Below are 18,490 nucleotides of genomic sequence, written 5' to 3'. Positions count from 1 at the left end.
CACACACACACACACACACACACACACACACACACACACACAAATAGTATATATATATTTTTTACTTTACTGTCATGCATGTATCGAAAGGTAAGATATGTATAATTTGATCTATATTTAGATACATATTTAGAATTTTTGTGTTTTTCTTCGATGTAACTTTTGAACTACACATCCCATGATCCATTGAGGTGTCAGTTGACACTTCCGATATTTTCACATGACTAGCAAACCAACAAATCCCTGGCGAATGAAAAATCCGGCTGAACAAATTATAAGCAGCAACTTCCATTCCAGAAAATAGCATTTATCCAGAGGTCTAATTGAGGATCACACGCAAAGGTATGATGAGAGTTAGATATGTCAAATGTTTCCACAAACTACAGAAACTGCATTGAATATTTTCATGTGTTTTTTGTTTATTCGTGTTTTCTTTCTGTTTATTCTATATAGAATAAATAGAATGTTGGTTATATGAATATTATAACAAACGTGTTTCCGTTTTTGTTATTCTGTAATGCACTAAGATTAAACTGATTATGTACTCACTAAAATACTCAAAACCACTAACACATTTGTGTTTTATTTTATTTACTTTATTTTATTAGTTGATGTCAGTGTTCTTTTCTGACATCCTGATTGATAGATCAGACGTTTTTCACCATCCTATGCATGTTAAATGTTACTTACTAAGATAGTAAGTAACATTAAGTAACAGAAATATCTTCAAAAATGCTTAGTTAACGTTTTTGGGGAACGTTGACGCATGCTTTATTGTCTCATGTTTTTATAGCAAAGCCCAGAGTCAGGACATTTTTGAAAGGATATGACTCTACAGGAAGTATTTAGGCAAGGAAAATGGTGTAGAAATTTAACACCATTTATTACAGAGTGAAGGAGATAGTGAAAAAAAATTAGAAAAGCTTAGTGACTTCTTGAAGACAACTAAAGGAATAAAATATCTACATGTTGAAGATTAAATTGGCAAAATGCGTGAATAAATGTGGACATAATTAAAATTAAATTGTAAATCAAGAGAAGTGGAGAATAGTCCAAAGTTACCGAATAGGCAGACGCCACATGAGACAAACTATGCCACGCAATTTTCCACAGGTTGAATATTTTATATGTATTCTGGAAGACTGAAGCTAAACCAAGTTGCTGAAAAATTTTGTTGCCTCAGGGGTTTTTTAGAGGACATTAACAAACAACATCATGACGAAGGAGCGCAACAGAGAGGCCATGGAGAAATAACAAAAGAACATTCAAAAAGTGTAAAAGAGCATTTGTGAAGCATTGAATGTGCTGATGGTGGAGAAAGTGGAGTAATATATTTCAGTAGTTTAAGGTCTCCGTAAACACTTCTGAAAATCAAACTGATTGTGTTAATGTAATGTTATAGAGCCCAGTAATGAGAAGCATTCTGTACTTGAATACTTGAGACATATAGTTGTAACAAATTAAACATCTATAACTCAAAATAGTCCCACATTTAACTTGAGCTGCCACTCAATGCTTTGCAGCGATCCCACTATATTATAGATATTGAAGGTATTAAATTACATGGCATAATGCAGGACTTAAAAAAAGGAGAGACTCAATTGGAGCAAAGAACAGAGAGTAAGGTAACTTGGGGAATAAACTTAAAAAGGAGTTAAGTTTTGGTTATTTAAAGAAAAATCATGGTAAAATGAAACATATCTGGGAAATATTAACCTCAGAATCACCACAGGTGGTTCTAAAAACTATCAGGAAAGCGCATCAATTAATTTTAATTTAAACATGAAATGTATGAAAGAGTGACTTATCAGTTGGAAATATTTGCAACAGATATCTTCACAGTTATCTTTGGCTTGCAGGGGGACAAAGAGGTCAGGTCAGATGAGGTGAAGGGATCAGACTCAGTTGCCATCTTAGAAATGCTACAGTGTACACAAACTGTCAGAGCAGATCATCTTGTTGAACAATTTCTTAGCATATTTTGGACTAAAAGGGCTAATACAGATAAATAATTCTGTTTGGTGTCACCGGCAAACCAGGGATTAAATCTTCTGATGAAATTGACTTTAAAATAGATAGCAATCGGCTTGAAAAGGTAAAAGAAAAGCAGTGATCCAAAGGAGCAGATTGGTGGAATAGGGAGAAAACAAATGGCATGCCATTGTACAGTTGTTCACAGTAGATGGCAGTATGTACTCTCAAGTTGTTTTGGAAGATACCAGAAGTAAACAAAAAGAGGAAAAAAATAAGTGGAACAACGTTGGGATTTTCTGGTGTTTGAACTGAGTAGACGCCTTAGTATTCTTCTTAGTACTAACAGTACTAAAAATGATTAGGAAGCTCAGTCCTATGCCTTTCTTTTTAAACTCACAGTTTAGTTGTACTTCCTTTTACTTTTATGTTTGACAGGTTAGCTTGTTATCTTAGCCATGGCTCCTGGTGACGACAGAAAGGTGACAGGTCTGGTTGCTGCCACATTCACTCCTTTGGATGCTCAAGGGTAAGGAACCTTCAGAAGCTCTTCTATCATTTCAGACCATCGCAGCTCTGACTGATACTTGTGTGTGTGTGTGTGTGTGTGTGTGTGTGTGTGTGTGTGTGTGTGTGTGTGTGTGTGTGTGAGAGAGCACGCAAACACACACCAGTTTGTGCGTGTGTGTGTGAGTCTCTCCTACTTCCTTGTGAGGAGGAAAGAGGAATAGCGCACGTGTGTGCATGTGTGTGTGGAAAGATCTGACAAGATGTGTGACCACCATCATGATGTGGAGTTCTGTTTGATCATGTATTGCACCGTGTATGTAGGACTGTCTTTCTCCTATTTTCTCGAAACAGTGAGGTCAACTTATCAGTGATTGGACCTTATGTTGACTACTTGACAGAAAAGCATGGTATAAAGGGCATATTTGGTAAGTTTAAAAGTGGGATGCCTTCTGTTGACGTTTGTCCTGTTTTATGTTCCCACTTGAGTCAATATTAACAATGCATAGCTACTTGATTTATCTGATTGATATGTCGACACTGTCATTCCTTTGTCAAAAGAGTTGTGTTTCCAGATGCGCGTCTAGTGTGAAGAGTGAAGTAACCCCCCCTGCCCTTTCCTCCAAAGGTTATGATGGTCAATAAAGCAAAGCATTTGAATTTTAGTTTGCAACATGCATGTGCTGTTGCTTTTGGAGCAATGGCTTTTTCGTCTGTCTGTCTGTCGGTACTGGAATCACTTCACTGTGGAGTATTGCAATCTCTCACCAGCTTCAGCCAGCTTTGAGGTCTTTTGATTTTGTCCTGGGGTTGTCACAAAACATGTTGGCTTCCTGAGCTGTTGACCAGTCATTTCTGAGGTGTTGCACATAATTTTTTGAATGGATGAACTTAGGCATCTGGAAATTGTTTGGATGAACAAGACTTGTGGAGGTAAACAGTTATTTTCCAGACACGTGGAGTGATTTATGTTTTATTCTCCCATGATATCACACAAGGAAGCAATGTATTTGAGGTTTTACCGTACATATTATACAGCCAACGATTCGTAATATACATATTAATTTCCAAAGCCAAATTGAATGTTGCAACTCAGATTATCTAGGCTTTGTAGATATCACTGGAGTCATTGATGGTTAATTAATCAGAAGATTACAAAGTCATAGCATCATCCTTGATTTCCCAAGCAGTTTAAAAGTGCAGCTGTCTTAGTCTGTGGACATTGCTGAGTTTATAAAAACGGTAAAAGTTCTTAAAATAAACTTCCCTCTTTTTTTTTTGGGGCATTAGCAGAAATAAATAAATTAGCAATCCTCACTGACCAAAAAAATAAAAAAATAAAAAAAAACATTTAGGTTTAGATAAATGTTCCACAGTGAAAAAGAAATACTTTAATGTGAACCATTTAGTGTGATTAAGACATGCCTCATGTTTCTTCCAGTCAATGGCACGACCGGAGAGAGCATGTCCCTCTCTGTTGCAGAGAGGAAGGTGCTGGCAGAGGAGTGGTGTCTGAGAGCAAAGGGAAGGTGAGCGATCTTACACTTTGGTTGGCTAATTTTTCCCTCATTAATTTACATTTAGCAGGTGCAAATATTAAATTCTGACATTTTCTCTTAACAGAATGGATAACGTGATTATACATGTCGGATGCATGAGTCTCAAAGACTCCCAGGACCTGGTGAGTTGTTGGCTGATTTACTGACTAATGCGAGATGAAATCAAATTACCACTGACCAACAAACCAAGTGTTGAGCTAAGCTTACATCAGTAACTGCTGCATAGTAATGATTAATATTCACACACACCAGTGTTTCGCTAATGAGAGTGACGTTTTTATTTCGGACTTTCTAATGGCTGAATATGTTTTTGTTGTAACGTGTGTGTCGAAGCCTTCTTTATGCTGGTTGATCAACAGTGTGCAGCAACAAGGTGTTAGAATCGCAGTATAACATTACTCTGGTTTGACTAAACTTAACTCTTATTTTCCACTCCAGGCTCGTCACGCAGCAAAGATTGGAGCTGATGGGATAGCGGCCATTTCTCCCTCCTTCTTTAAGCCCAGAACTGCAGGTGTGACATACACCATTGTTTTAATCTCTCATGCTATAAGACTTTAGCATCTGCCTCCAGATTTAATTCATGTATCAATGCTGCTGTACGATTCTCTATAAGATCCAACCATTTCTGTGTTGTTGTTTCTTGGTCTCCCTGTTTCAGAGGCTTTGAGGAGATTTCTGCAGGAAGTTGCTTCAGCTGCTCCAACTCTGCCCTTCTACTATTACCAAATCCCATCCTTTACGGGGGTGAATGGTCAGCGGTTTGATTTGTGCTTTGCAGTAAAGTAATATAGAGCTGAATTAGTCTTTAAGCACATGTAAAGACCTAGCAGGCGTCTACTGCTGTAAATTTGACATTTTTCCCCACTCCCCGGTTTTCTTCAGTTCCAGTGAGAGATGTGATAGAAGACATTGAGAAGCTCATTCCCTCCTTCAGAGGAGTAAAGTTCAGTGGGAGCGACCTGTTGGACTTTGGCCAGTGTGTCGGTTACAGCCAGCCTCACTGGTCAGTCCTGTACGGCGTAGACGAGGTCAGCCTTCCCCCGCATACTCATCTGGTCTTGTGTCGCTGTTGCTCTCAGTGCCATTATGAATTAATATGGATTTTTAAGGTGTTTAAATTGTTTAATCACATTGACTAGAATAATGTCTTCTCTCAGCGCTTTTGCAACTGTTTCAAACATCTGGACTCTTGGAGTGCTTAACAAACTTTTCTGCTGATTTTCCCCAAATTTTCAGTGTGAGGTTGTGAAACTGCAAAAAAATATTAATTGATTTAAAGGATTTGAATACATATTTACTGGGGTTAACAAATGACATCTCTCTTTCAATTAATGATTTTGTTCAATAAAATATAAACATGTAGCGTGGATGAATCCTTTTTTGAAGGCACCGTGCACTGCTTGTTCAATTCAATGTAAACCTCACAGATCATCACTCTAAAACTAAAGATCTTATATATTATTTTACTGCAGCAATTGCTAGCTGGTCTGGCAATGGGAGCTAATGGAGCTGTTGGCAGGTTAGTAAACTTTCACTTTCATAGTTCTTTGCTATAGTTCAGTTATTTTATTGTTTTAATTTAAGGCTACACATTTATTTTCCTGCAGCACATATAACTACGTGGGATGCTACGTCAACGAGATGATTTCGGCCTTTGAGACGAAAGATCTAGTCAAAGCCCGAACCATTCAGGTAGCGCTGTCCCTCTTTACAAACTCTCCTGTCATGTTTCTGACATATTTGTTTAAAAATCTGGTCTGATTTCTACATCCAGTCCAAAATCCAAGAACTCCTGCGTTACGCCATAAAACTTGGTAAGTGGTAACCGCAATATTCACCTTTAAAGTGAAGTCAGACTGAGGAATTCACCAGCAAACTGCATGAAAAACCATTTTGGTGTGTGTGTCAACAGGTTTCGATACTGGAGTAAACAAGCAGCTGATGTCCGACGTGTCGGGCTTGCATCTCGGGCCGCCTCGACTCCCTCTGATGCCGTGCTCTCCTGATCTTGCTCAGCTGCTCTTACAGAAATACCACAGCATTTTTGACTAATGGGTGGCGTGTCTCAGCTTGTACAGATTAAACAATGAGAGTTCATCTTTTACCTCGTTCCTGCTGATTATGTTCACAGTACTGCAACGATGAGGCCAGTTACCGTCTTTCACACGTATCAACTAATCAGCTATTTGTTATCAGATGTGCAGATTTATTTTTGGAAAAACGTAAAATGTTACAAATTTTGCAGGTAAACTAGTTTCTATTCTGTTCTCTAATATTGGACCATTTCTAGAAAGTAGTGACTCTTTTAACTACTTAAATGAGTGATCAAACTGACTTTCTGGGAAGTATTTTTTCTTTTTTATTAATACAGGTTTAATTTCAGCCATATTTTTGATCCGTTAGAAACAGGTCAACATTTTTATTTTTCTGTTTTAATGTTAAATATTCACATTAAAATAAATTAATGTAATATATTTTTATTAAAACCGTTAACTGACTTGAACTGTGACAGTGAAGGCAATGTGTGAAATTGAATCATACAGTTATGTAAAAGAACATTCTTACCAAACATCAAGGAGATCATAACATGTTGCTTTTTGTTGTTGATTAATGAGTTTGTGCTTATTGAGAAATAAAAGGGAAATTAACTGAGTGATCTGTGTTTTAAAGCCTTTGAAAAATTACTAATAAATATTTTTTTGTGATTCTTACTCATGCCTTTTTCTTTATTGCTTTGAATTCAAAAGCTCAGATTGTTGATGTTTTAAATTCTTGATGCAGTCTATAGGAGGTTGTGTCTTTCTTTTTAATCTTATTTATTTTTCTTTTAATGATATGGATAATAGACTAATTCTGTCTGAGACAAATAAATCAATAAAGTAACATACCCTGAATTTCAGTGATGAAACAGACTTCTCTTTGTAAAAGCTACAAGCTAGGACGATATTCCATTTTTTGTAGTTGGTTGTTGACTGGAATCCCTAAGCCGGTAACTTTTTATTTTTATATTTTCTTGTGTTTTAAAACCAATATTGAGTGAAAGCAGCAAGATATCTGATCAACTTAATTAAAGACATTCCAAATATTTTTTATTTCATCAATTATTTTGTCTGGCGACTTATTTTTATTTTGTACTAGTACAGCACTGTCCCAACTTTCAACATTCACAACCTCAGGATGGAATTCACGTGATGCGGAACTTTATTTGTGAGCGCATTCAGTTCCGCGTCGGCGGTATTTGACTGTGACGTTAAAAGCTGCAGTGTTTCCGGCCAGCTCAGCGCGTCTCTCCTGTGGTGTTGTCACTTTTATAGCCCGCCCGTCAGGCTAACGCTGCTGCCAACCAGCTGGGACTTTTCTCCGGGCCGTGGACACACAGCGGGACACTTTGCAGAGATGTTGCTGCTGACGATGATCGCTCGGCTGGCTGACGGTCTGCCGCTGGCCGCTTCAATGCAGGAGGACGAGCAGGTTAATTTCTCAACATTTCTACCCGTGTAGCTGATGTCTTCGGGGGTGTAATGCAGTGACACGTTAGCTGACAAAGATCAGGTGTGACCATCTTAGTAGTAGGAGGCAGGCTTACTCAAGATGTAAGGATCCTGGGGCATTCAGATTTCATTATAAGTAGCTAATGGGCTGAACTTAGTTTGATCAGCTGAATGACTATTTGAAGTAGGCCTGCCTACCAGGCAGCTTTTTACCCACAACAGTCTCTCTTATTGTGAAATCTTCTGTGCTTGTGATCAGAGGTGTTAGTTTTTGTTGACGTTTTCACCGAAAGAGGATAAATGAAAGGGCTTCCATTAAAAGATCTTAGTTCTGATAAATAAGCTGACTAGGAATGGCAGCACAGCAATGTAGATAAATATTTAATGCAACTAAAAAGAAAAGAAATCTACCTTTTATATTGTAAATCATGGCATATACTTCTGAATCACGTTACAAGAAATGTTCAAGAAATGTGGATTTTATTGTAGACAGTCGTCGTACAAATTTTGTGTTTTGCAAGTTCTTAAGTTTAGATTTTTGTGGTCAAAATTAAGATTATTTTAGATTATTGCGTGGATTGATCAGACAAAAGTATATTACCCTAAAACTAGGTGTGCTTTATTATTCAAACCAACTTTCTGTGTTTCATTTCCAACGCTGACACAAAGCTATTAACTTCATTTCTGGAGTCACTGAAATCAATACATAACTCTGTCGGCGTGATAAATCCAGTGCCTTGCAAAATCATTCGTTTTGCCACATCCTTCAATGGATTTTACTGGGATTTTATGAAATGGACCAATTCAAAGTGGATGGAAAACACATTGTGTTTAATGATAATCTGAAGTGTGGCATGTACTGTAATTTTAACTTTTGTTACTGTCAGATGGCTACAGCTAAATACAGGACTGAAGGACATGGGTGGAGTTTGCAGAACAACGGCCCTAAACATCAGGTCTACGGTGAAACGCTTTAAATCAGGGCTTTTCCTTCTTGATCCTCAGGACCCACTGTCCTGAATGTTTTAGGTGTTTTCTTGGCTGCTGCACACCTGGCTCAGATTGAGGGTCGTAGTTAGACTTGAAAACGGCCTTTCTCCAATCCAGCTTGACTAAATTTGAGCTATTTTATAACGAAAAGACAAACATTTCGGCCTCTAAATGTACAATGCGAGCAGAAACCTCGGCGACATAGAAACTTTAAATAAAGGACAGACTGAAACTTTTATCGGAATTTTTAGAAAAGGTCTCGTGGGTCTTGTGTTGTCGTCAGTAAGACATCAACCATTGATACAAGTTGCTTAACAGAAGATGCTTACTCGCATTGCCTGACTACCATGAATAAAATATCAAAACGTCCTCCAAGTACAACTATCTTTTAGAAGTCGGTGCATTCTCCCATTAGTAGAAATAATGTTACAGGTAAAACAAACAGACTAATTGTTAACCTCAATGACATTGTAGACCTGTTGCCAAGGAACTCCCACAATCTTATCTCCAATGAGAAGCTGTGCTCAGTTCTCAGAAAGCAAGTGGAGAAGAAGAAGAAAAAAAATTAAACCTCACCAAGCTTCAACTTGAAGCACTGTGCTTTCTCGCCATTGGATGTAATTTAATGGTGAGAAACCATTCTTCTCTCCCTTCACGTAAGTTCAGAGCAACTGTTAAGAAATGTAAAACGTTTCTCCACACCATAGAAACGTGTAAAAACTAAAGTCGTTAAAACTACCGACGCAACACGGCCACATTTGTGTTCCTGGCAAAAGCATCAACCATGACTGTGCATCCTGCATTGACACAGCTTTTATCTGTATGAGCCTCCAGAGGTCAGTATTGGTGTGTTGACGTTATCTTGGCTTCTTTTATGAAAAGTTTTGCTGTGTCATTTTAGACTAAAGGATCAGATGACAATTAAGAACTTTAAAACGACACTTCAAATCTGAAAACTGACTAAGGGCCTCTGTAACAAAATGAACTGTTTTACTTTGTGCATAGCTTCACGGGAGTCTAACATGTTTTTCTTTACTTTCTTGTGTGCTTTCAAAAAGGGAAGCGAGAAGGTTTGTTGTGTCTCTGCTTTGTGCTTCATCATCTGTCTTCCTGTGATGCTGCAGTGGAAACGCTGTCATTTATTGTTATCCAACCCAGCCCAAAAGGCCCTGTGCTCACTGTTAGAAATGGCATCGTCTTTCATTTAAAATCCATTCTCAAGGCAAAAAAGTGAGCAAATGTAGTACAAAAAAAGAGTTTTTGTTTTTCTTCCAAGTAGTTAAGGTGCCATTATCGCCCTCGTAGAGACATTTGCTTGTGCAGTCACTCTGTCAAGGTCTTCATAAAACCAGCATCCAAGTGTTTTATGGTAAACATAATCGCCAAGTTATTTGATAAGAGCTTCTTTTCTTTTTTTTTTTTTTTTTCTATTTTTCTTCAGGTGGGTCGAGACCTGCAGCAGTATCAGAATCAGGCCAAGCAGCTTTTCAGAAAACTCAACGAGCAGAGTCCCACACGCTGCACTTTAGAGGCCGGATCGATGGCATTTCAGTGAGTGTGAAAATGCTGACTGCCAAAAAATCAATTTATGAATTGAGCTTTTTTTTCTTTTTTTTTTTCTTTTTTTTAAACAAAACGGAAAACTATAGTTTTCTACCATTAGCTTTCTCTCTTTCAAAAATGCCAAATTAAGTAAAGCCCAATCAATGTTTTCAGAACTCTATGTGGGCAGTGAAGCTAAATCCGTACAGAGACCAAACTAATTTATAGCAGTTCAAACTACTGTATCATTAAAATAAGTGAGTCTATTTTAAATTATTTTTTTAAACAAACGGTAAGAGGAAACCAAATTAAATGTTTATTTTAACTTTCTTTTAGATTCAAATCTCTTGAGGAACCCAAACCACTTTTTTTTGTTTAACTTCTTTTATTCCTTTTCTAAAAAGGAAAAAAAGCTCAATAAAAATAAACAGAATCAACTCATCAAGCCTAAATAAGTTGCAAAAATCTTGATTTTTGCAACTTATTTTCACTGTTTATTTTTTTCACTCCTCCCTGGATTATGAATTGGTAGCTCAGTAAGGAGTGGCCCCATCCTCAGTAATCAGAATAAAACATTTATGTAACCTGAAACAGTTGCACAAACACAGAACGAACTTTACTTACTCCACACTTGATAATTCTTTCACCGTGTCTTTTGCCGCTTTGAGTTTTTTTAAACACGAGCCACGTTTTGGTTCTCCCCGCAGCTATTTCATAGAACAGGGAGTTTGCTACCTTGTGCTGTCTGAAGCCAGCTTTTCCAAGAAGCTAGCCTTCGCGTACCTCGAAGACCTGCAGGCAGAGTTTCACGAGCAGCACGGAAAGAAGGTCCCCACAGTGTCCCGTCCTTACTCCTTCATCGAGTTTGGTAAGAAACAAAAGACTGACAGTATGAGTGACGGCATGTAAGAACCTGCTCTGAAATTTTTAAACATACTGATCTTTATTTTTTTAATATTCAGCTTTGTTCAGACATTGACTCATGCTCATGAATGTCATTACAAATTTTTAGCTGTAATCGATGAATTTTTTTCCCCCCAAATATTTCATATTTCCATTCTTGAAAATTTGAGTTTATTGTGATTTTTCACTAATTCACAAAAAGTCGACATTTAATATGACTTAAAATTGACATGATAAAAATTTTGAAATGTATAATTTTTTAAAAATATTTCAACTATTTTTATAATCGCTAGTTGCAGCCCCAACTCTGAGTTATGAGTCTGAGCATCACGATTAACCACAAGGTAGGAATCTGCTCACGATTGCCGTTTCCTCAGACACCTACATTCAAAAAACCAAGAAGTTGTACATCGACAGCCGAGCCAGAAGGAACCTGGGCAGCATCAACACGGAGCTGCAGGACGTGCAGAGGATCATGGTGGCTAACATCGAGGAGGTCCTGCAGAGAGGGGAGGCGCTCTCGGGTGAGTCAAGCGTTTGCTCTCGTGTCATTTAAAAAAAACAAAAAAAACAAAAGTCTGCTTTTGCTTTGCACTCATCGTCTCCTCCCTCGTCTTCCTCGCGCAGCACTAGACTCCAAGGCCAGCAACTTGTCCAGCCTGTCGAAGAAATACAGGAGCGACGCCAAATACCTGAACACCCGCTCCACTTACGCCAAGCTGGCAGCAGGGGGCGTCTTTTTCATCATGCTCATCGTGTACATTCGCTTCTGGTGGCTCTGAGTGACGGAAGAAGAGGAGGAGGAGGAGGAGAAGAGGAAGGATGTAGAGAAGTGGAGAGTGAGCCGTGCGCAGTCTGCGGACGTGAAAAAGAAGCTTTCGCTTTTGATGAACAACAGGATCCCTGCTTCTTAAGGAGACTTTACAGACATACTGTCCCACTGCTCTCTGTCTGTTCTCACCTTGTCCACGTGTGGGCGTCTGATCTGAAGCTAAATGATGTCTGAATGCTTTGTTTTATTATTATCATACAGTAATGCCCTTGAAGTCGCCCCGGGCGCATTTCAGAGGAAATGAGTAAACGTGTGAGTCTCTGTGTGCATGTGGGTTGCCTGTTTTTGAAGGTGATTTGTGGGTTAGTGAGGAGAGAGAAAAAAAAAAGAAAATTTCCTGTGTTATAAGTTTCTAAAGCTCTTCTGTGCTATAAAGGAGTGTGTGGCTGAAGCCTCTGTATGTCTAATTATACAGATGAAAGAAACTAATCACCTTTTTTTCCCCCCCTTAGAAGCCTGATCACGTCACTTTGGCAGTTGTGTTCATTTACTACATGATAATGGTAGGGATAGCTTTAACGGATTATACTCCGAATTCACAAATAATTAGAAAAACCTAAGTAGAGGTACATAGTAGACACAACAAAGGAAAATGCAGAACTTCCTACTGTTAAGGCGAGTCAATAAACCTTTCTGATTTTTGTGTTTTTTCACGTTTTTAGGGAACGCTAGTGACACTAAGGTGATCTGCAGCTACAGCTTAATTTGGCCCAAATTCCAACCTTAATTTCAGCATTTTCTTACAAAGTAAAAACACATTGCATGTTGGATATTCGCTCATGAAGGTGCTTCTTATCATGCGCAGAAGGCAGCACTGGAGATGCACCGATCCATCCGCCGCAGGAAGGAATCGAACCGGTTTTGTGCAAACGGCAGATCGGGGCTTTTAAAAGATCTGTCACAACTAAGAGCTCGTGCTATTCTCGGCTTGTGAACTCTGACAGGATGTACTTATTTACACCTTATAAATCAAGCATACATAACGGTTTGACACTTATATTATTTTGGAGAAAGGAAAAAAAAAAAAAGCCAAAATTGGTAGGTTTGACCCTGAGAAAACTGCAAAAGCCTGATCGGTGCATCTCTAACACGGCAACCCTTTTTTTTTTTTTTTTTTTTTTTAATATGTCGAATTAGCCAACATATTCACTGGACTCATTCTTTTACATCAGTTCTGTCTCAAGTTTTCATTCTGTCATTTCTCATCACATTAAGCTTTTGCAGTCACCTTTTGAGAAAACTGCGGTGGGAGTATTAAAAATTTTAGGTTTACCGTAAGTGAAATCACTTCCATCCAGCCTCTGTGTTGTAAGTTATTAAATTACTTAAAAGCTGCAATCTACGTAATCCCTTTCTTAACGTTTATGCATTTCCTTTTTATAGCTGGCATTAATAAGTTGGAACTAAGCAGAAATGGAAAGTGCTGTTTGTCTTAACGGCAGCCCTGAACTGTAAGCAGAATAAATGACGAGATAATAAATGACCTAACTTTGTAGCGACTGAGGAGTTTAATTAAATGTCTGAAGTTGTCATGTTTGATCAGTTGACATTCGGAGTCAATTTGCAAGTACGACTCGTGATACTTACATGACCTGTGTTGAACTCTTGGAGGTTTTGGTAAATATGAAGCAGACTGTCTGCCGAGGTAACGAGCCCAGCCGATCAAAACGTTGAGTTGTTCAACCACATTAATCCGTGCCTTCAGATAGCAATCACTCAGCCGAGTTTCACTTTAATTACAGACACAAGTCTTCTGGGGTGTTTCTCAGCTAACCTTGCACATCTGGAGTCTGAACGATCTGAGATCAGGTAGAAAGCATCACTATACGCTGCATGCTGCACTCTATACGCTTTAGTCTGAAGGAAGGCTTTGAAACTCTGCATTAAGTCTCAACTTTGATCATGATACCGGCCAGTTTCCCTGTGAGTGCAAAGGCGGATTTTACATAAAATCGAGCAAATTGTGAATAATCCTCAGCGTCCTCTCTTTGTGAGACTGTCATAGAAAAACGGAACGTCTTCAGTCAGAGGCTTGTTCAGATTCCTAGCGATACAGACTGCTACAATAACTCTTTAATTAAATGCGTTACAATAACTTTTAATTTCCTTTTGGCATCGATGAAGTATTTTTTTAATTGAATTTGAACCAGTGCCAAGGAAGGCCATGTCCACAGCATAATGCTGCCATTACCATGCAGCACTGAGACGTGTTCAAGACGACAGGCGGTGTTACTTTTCTGCAATGCTTGTCGTGTTTGGGTTCAGTTTTGGTCTGTGGATTCGTAGTTTGCACTTGGCAAACTGACAAAAACAAAACCCAACTAATCAGGTGTTTTAATATCTGTGCAAGGCACTGTAAGCAGTTATTCGAAATGATGTAATTATGATATTGTTTGAGTCGTTTAAATGGAGAGGAGATTAATTGAACCCACAAAAGTGACTCAAAGTGGATTCATGCTGAGCTAATTCTATCTCACAGCAGGAAGGGACATCTTCTCTTTTTCAGTTCTATGAATAAAATCATTTGCACTAAATGTGCTTCCTTCCTGTCACAGGGCTTCAACTTGAGCTGATCCGTATCACGATAAACAAGAGTTTGAAGTCCGGACTGAAACAATCAGCGTTAAAAACTGCCACTGGTCGAAACGGACACGTTTCCCTGAAACACAACCCGTTTCATCTGTGAACTGATTCTTTCTTTCTTTGAATTATTTAAAGCAGAGGTTCTCAAAAATGGTTATCTTTTGAGCCACAAGCCAACCCCAACTTCAGTTGGTTTATGAATAGAAATGTTTCGAATACACCACTTAAAACAAAATGATGGTATTTGGAAACAGTGTTTCTGTTGAAGAAACACTGTTTGTACTGCATATTTGCTGTATTTGTAGTGCAAAAACAGCATATTTGCAAGTAAAGCAAGTATGCTAAATATTTGTTGTAGCAAACTAATGTTTGCTGGAGGAAATATTTAGTATATTTCTTACAGTAAATATGCTAAATATTTTTAGTGTCAGTCATTTTAATTATTTTAAGAGTTCATCATTAAATCCAGTTTTTCAATGAGGCATCGAGATTGAGGGCCTCTAGTAACCTTTGGGTGGAGCTACATCAAATTTAGCAGTGGCCAGCAGTCTTTCATGGGGACAAACAAAACCAGATTAATATATTGCATTTTATTATATTACCACACCAAAATTAAATGAGCCAAACAGCCACTTACAACTTCCGAGCTGCAGGCTGCAGATCCCTGATCTACCAAATGGAAACTGTAATCCTAATGGCAGAACCCTAATTTTTAATTCACTGTTAAAGTAAAGCTGTGAAAGTAAAGAGAAAAAAAATGAAATTGGTGAAAGGAACCAATTACTTACGGTATCTGTGCCAACGCACTTGAATGTTTTAGATGATCCAACTCATAATCAACCTCAGTAAACTCAATGTGCAGTTTAGATTTCAAATGATGATTTCGTTCATTAAGGGAAAAAGTTTTTAAAACTCTTCTGGCTCTTTGAAAGAAAGCAATCACCTCCTTGGTTTAACCTACTTGTTAAATCATTGGTTAACTGTAATTACCTCCATTTTTTTTTTAAGTTCAATGTTTGTGCAAATACCCAGGGTTGATTACTGTCAGATCTCCAGAATAAAAGAAATGTACTTAAATATCGTTCCCACACTGGGTGCTGTCATTGTTTATGAACCGTTGTTCTAAAAATATGCAGAATACTTCCAGGAAAAACCTTTGATATGGACATATGGGGGAAATATAAGTAAAACAACAAGAGTCAAGAGTGGATCATGAAAACGAAACTTTGTGAGTCAGAGTATCCTCCCATGGTGCAGCATCTTAACGTTCAAAGTGTGTTATATTTTCCAATACCAGGTTTTGTTGGGCAAAAGGACATACTCTGTCTCTCATTTGTTTTACGGAGCAACTTCTCCTTACTTTCTTGTCTTAAAGCAAACTAATGGCGTTAAGGCGCTCTGCTTTAACATCCTGCTCATGCTGCTTTTGTCCAGCAGGTAGAGTGCTTTGCTCACTGTTGCACAGAGGGAGCTGCAACAACACAGGGCTCAAAATCGTCCTCCCTCCGCAGCTGATGCCTTTAGCTTTGCTTTAAATCGTATGTGAAACTCGATTTAACTATAATAATTTTTTTTTTAAAGTGTCATAAAGTGGAGTGACAGTGTAGGATAAAAGCCTGATGTTGCAAACAAGAGCTTCTGGCTCTCAGACTATAGCGCTCTGAGTCTTTGACTTGAGATAGAACAGGAAATGTCAGAGAAAAAATGAGAAGCAGCAGAGGGTAGCGTGCCAAAAAGCAAACCACAGGGCATAGGCTAACCTTTTCACCTTTCAAGGGAAGTTGAGTTTGTCACTGTTGTGATCACATTTATCTCTCTTTGTCATCATGTTCCATTAAAACAGCTCGGAGGCTGTTTTTGTAAAAGCTTGTTTTAATGGCACTGAAAGTTGTTTTGTTTTTTTTTGTTTTGCTTTTTTAATCTACCGTTTGCTCCTAAATGCGTCACAGTGAGCGACAGTGCTGCATTTTGCAGTTTCGTCCATCCTGTCTGCCTTCCTCTTAACTTTCAGTGTCTCCCGCCCATTGCCCAACCATTCTCTCTACTTCTAAGCCTGGATATGCCCCGTGTCTAAATGTAACCGCACGAATCTTGCCAGTTCTGCAGAAAAATAAGACAGGACACAAGTGCACACAGAACCTTCAATTTTGTTGTCTGGGTTCAATCAATTCCTTATCATAACCAAGCATAAATTGTGGTGGTAAAGGTCTTAAAAAAAAAAAAAAAAGAAGCCCCTTCCGTTGTAAAAGAAAGTAAATAAAACCTTGTGTAATGTGTGTGTGTGTGTTAATTTCACAGTGATTAAAGAGGCGACAACATTGCCTGGTGTTTCTCAGAGCTTTCTTTCCTTCCTCTGCACGTTACCATGGCAGCAGCGAGTGTGTGACAGTCATGTGAAAACGAAGCTGATTGGATTAAAATACTTTATGTGATCAGAGGTCAGGAATACGGCACATGTACTAAACACACAGAGCCGGATTCAAACGCGCACACACGTGTGACTTTTGTCAGTAACGGACTGAAACCTCAACTTCTGCACATTTTATCTGTGTTTTAACGCAAACTGGAGTACGCTATTGCCCACTCGTATTGACATATCTTGATTAGATTTCCTGTCAATCAATAAAATAAAAACAAACAAACAGATGGAACCACAGCGCCACACACCCACACTTGACTTTGTAGTCTTAAAGGAAAAGCACCTTAAATTATTAATTCACCTCAACCTTCACCTCCACCCTGTACTGCATTTCAGACATGGCGACTGCAGGTTTTAATTTGGTCTGCTGGCTTTCGGTTTCCACAGAGGCAAACATAAAACTTAATTATAAATCCCTTGATTATTTAAGTGCAAGGGGTCCTAATTTTATCTCGCTGGTTGATGTGGAAACATGCAGTCGTGTCTGCTCCTAATGAGTTAATGGGCCGACGTTACTGTGACCCACGAGAAAATAGAGCGGAAAGGTGCTGTGTAACATTTATTTATGCCCATAAGAAGGTTATTTGATCAGAGCTTTACTATTATGCTACATGCTAATGCTAGTATTGCAATCTGTTGCAATTAAATGTCTGACATACTTTTGTATTCAACCCATGTTACTCTGATACCCATAGATAAAACTTTGCTGTAATCGAAGTTGTCCTTTGGGTTATGACGCAGCCATCTTTGCACATCTAGAACCTGAAGTCTCTCCTAGCTTTGGTTGGTTTGGTTGTCCTGCTGAAAGGTGATGTTCAGTTTCCACAGCCTCTAACAGATCTTCTTTCAGCTCAAAAGGAAACTCACTCCACAACATTTAAGAGGCCTTAGTGTACTTCACAGTTTTCTAATGTGCTCAATGTGATGGGCAGTGTAAATTTTGCACCACAGTTAGTTCTGCATTTTTGTAACCCCTACAGAAAACCATATACAATGCACCTGTAAAATACTCACAGTGCTTTGCGTTTTTCCACATTTTGATTTGTTACAGAATTGTACTAAATTAATCTCTTCCCTTAAAATTATACACACAAATTTACTCCTTTATGACAATGTGGAAAAGAAGATTTAGAGATTTTTGTAATTTCATTAAAGAAGGCAGTACTATGTAAAATCAACCTTTTTGAGCTTTACATCATGTTACAATTATGTCAAAAACATACCTGGAGTGTTGCTTTGATTCGTTCATGCCTGTTTGAGAAATCCTTTAATCTCCCATGTCCTTTGAGAGTGGAGCTCGTCCTCAGGGGGGGAGGGGGGTTGAGCTTATGAGTGGTTTAACAACTCAGGAATCAAGATTTAAAGTTTGAAACTTTTTTACATCCATTTTTCTCATTCTTTTTATAAAGCAAGCTGCCTGGATGGTCAATGCCGTTGCCTTGTTAGCGAGAAGTTCTCAGTTCCCAATCCAGTTCTGTGTGAAGTTCCCAGTGCATGCCTGGGTTTTCTCGAGGTACTCCAGTTTTCTCCCACAGTCCAAACAACGTTCACGCTGGGAGCTGTGCGCCCCTTTGTTCTGACTTCTGACGTGACCTGGGTGCACAACCTGTGACTGCTGGAGATAGGCACAACTCTCCTGTGACCCTGCACATGATCAAGTATATATATATATATATATAGGTCATACATA

At 38.5% G+C, this 18,490-nt stretch overlaps 2 protein-coding genes across 3 annotated transcripts; both read left to right on the top strand.

Annotated features, from left to right (window-relative positions):
• The first annotated feature begins 219 nt into the window (after window positions 1–219).
• npl (N-acetylneuraminate pyruvate lyase (dihydrodipicolinate synthase)) lies at window positions 220–6,751 on the top strand. The gene is made up of 12 exons (XM_008407096.2): window positions 220–342; window positions 2,410–2,500; window positions 2,833–2,906; window positions 3,920–4,007; window positions 4,102–4,159; window positions 4,476–4,551; window positions 4,699–4,791; window positions 4,923–5,068; window positions 5,513–5,559; window positions 5,648–5,732; window positions 5,815–5,854; window positions 5,953–6,751. Exons 2-12 carry the CDS (start codon window positions 2,430–2,432, stop codon window positions 6,090–6,092), a joined length of 918 nt encoding a protein of 305 aa, XP_008405318.1. The 5' UTR covers window positions 220–342; window positions 2,410–2,429; the 3' UTR covers window positions 6,093–6,751.
• A 527-nt stretch (window positions 6,752–7,278) lies between these two features.
• Window positions 7,279–13,297, top strand: sec22bb (SEC22 homolog B, vesicle trafficking protein b). 2 transcript variants are annotated; one of them, XM_008407097.1, is made up of 6 exons: window positions 7,279–7,511; window positions 9,580–9,591; window positions 9,963–10,072; window positions 10,771–10,931; window positions 11,344–11,490; window positions 11,594–13,297. In XM_008407097.1, the coding sequence occupies exons 1-6, from the start codon at window positions 7,437–7,439 to the stop codon at window positions 11,746–11,748; spliced, it is 660 nt and encodes a 219-aa protein (XP_008405319.1). In that variant the 5' UTR covers window positions 7,279–7,436; the 3' UTR covers window positions 11,749–13,297. The 2 variants fall into 2 exon arrangements, with proteins under 2 accessions (XP_008405319.1, XP_008405321.1); XM_008407099.1 differs by lacking the exon at window positions 9,580–9,591.
• The last annotated feature ends 5,193 nt before the right edge of the window (window positions 13,298–18,490 follow it).

Source organism: Poecilia reticulata, linkage group LG4, assembly GCF_000633615.1.
Source record: "Poecilia reticulata strain Guanapo linkage group LG4, Guppy_female_1.0+MT, whole genome shotgun sequence".
Classification (NCBI taxonomy): Eukaryota; Metazoa; Chordata; class Actinopteri; order Cyprinodontiformes; family Poeciliidae; genus Poecilia; species Poecilia reticulata.
This window is presented reverse-complemented; position numbering and strand designations above follow the sequence as displayed.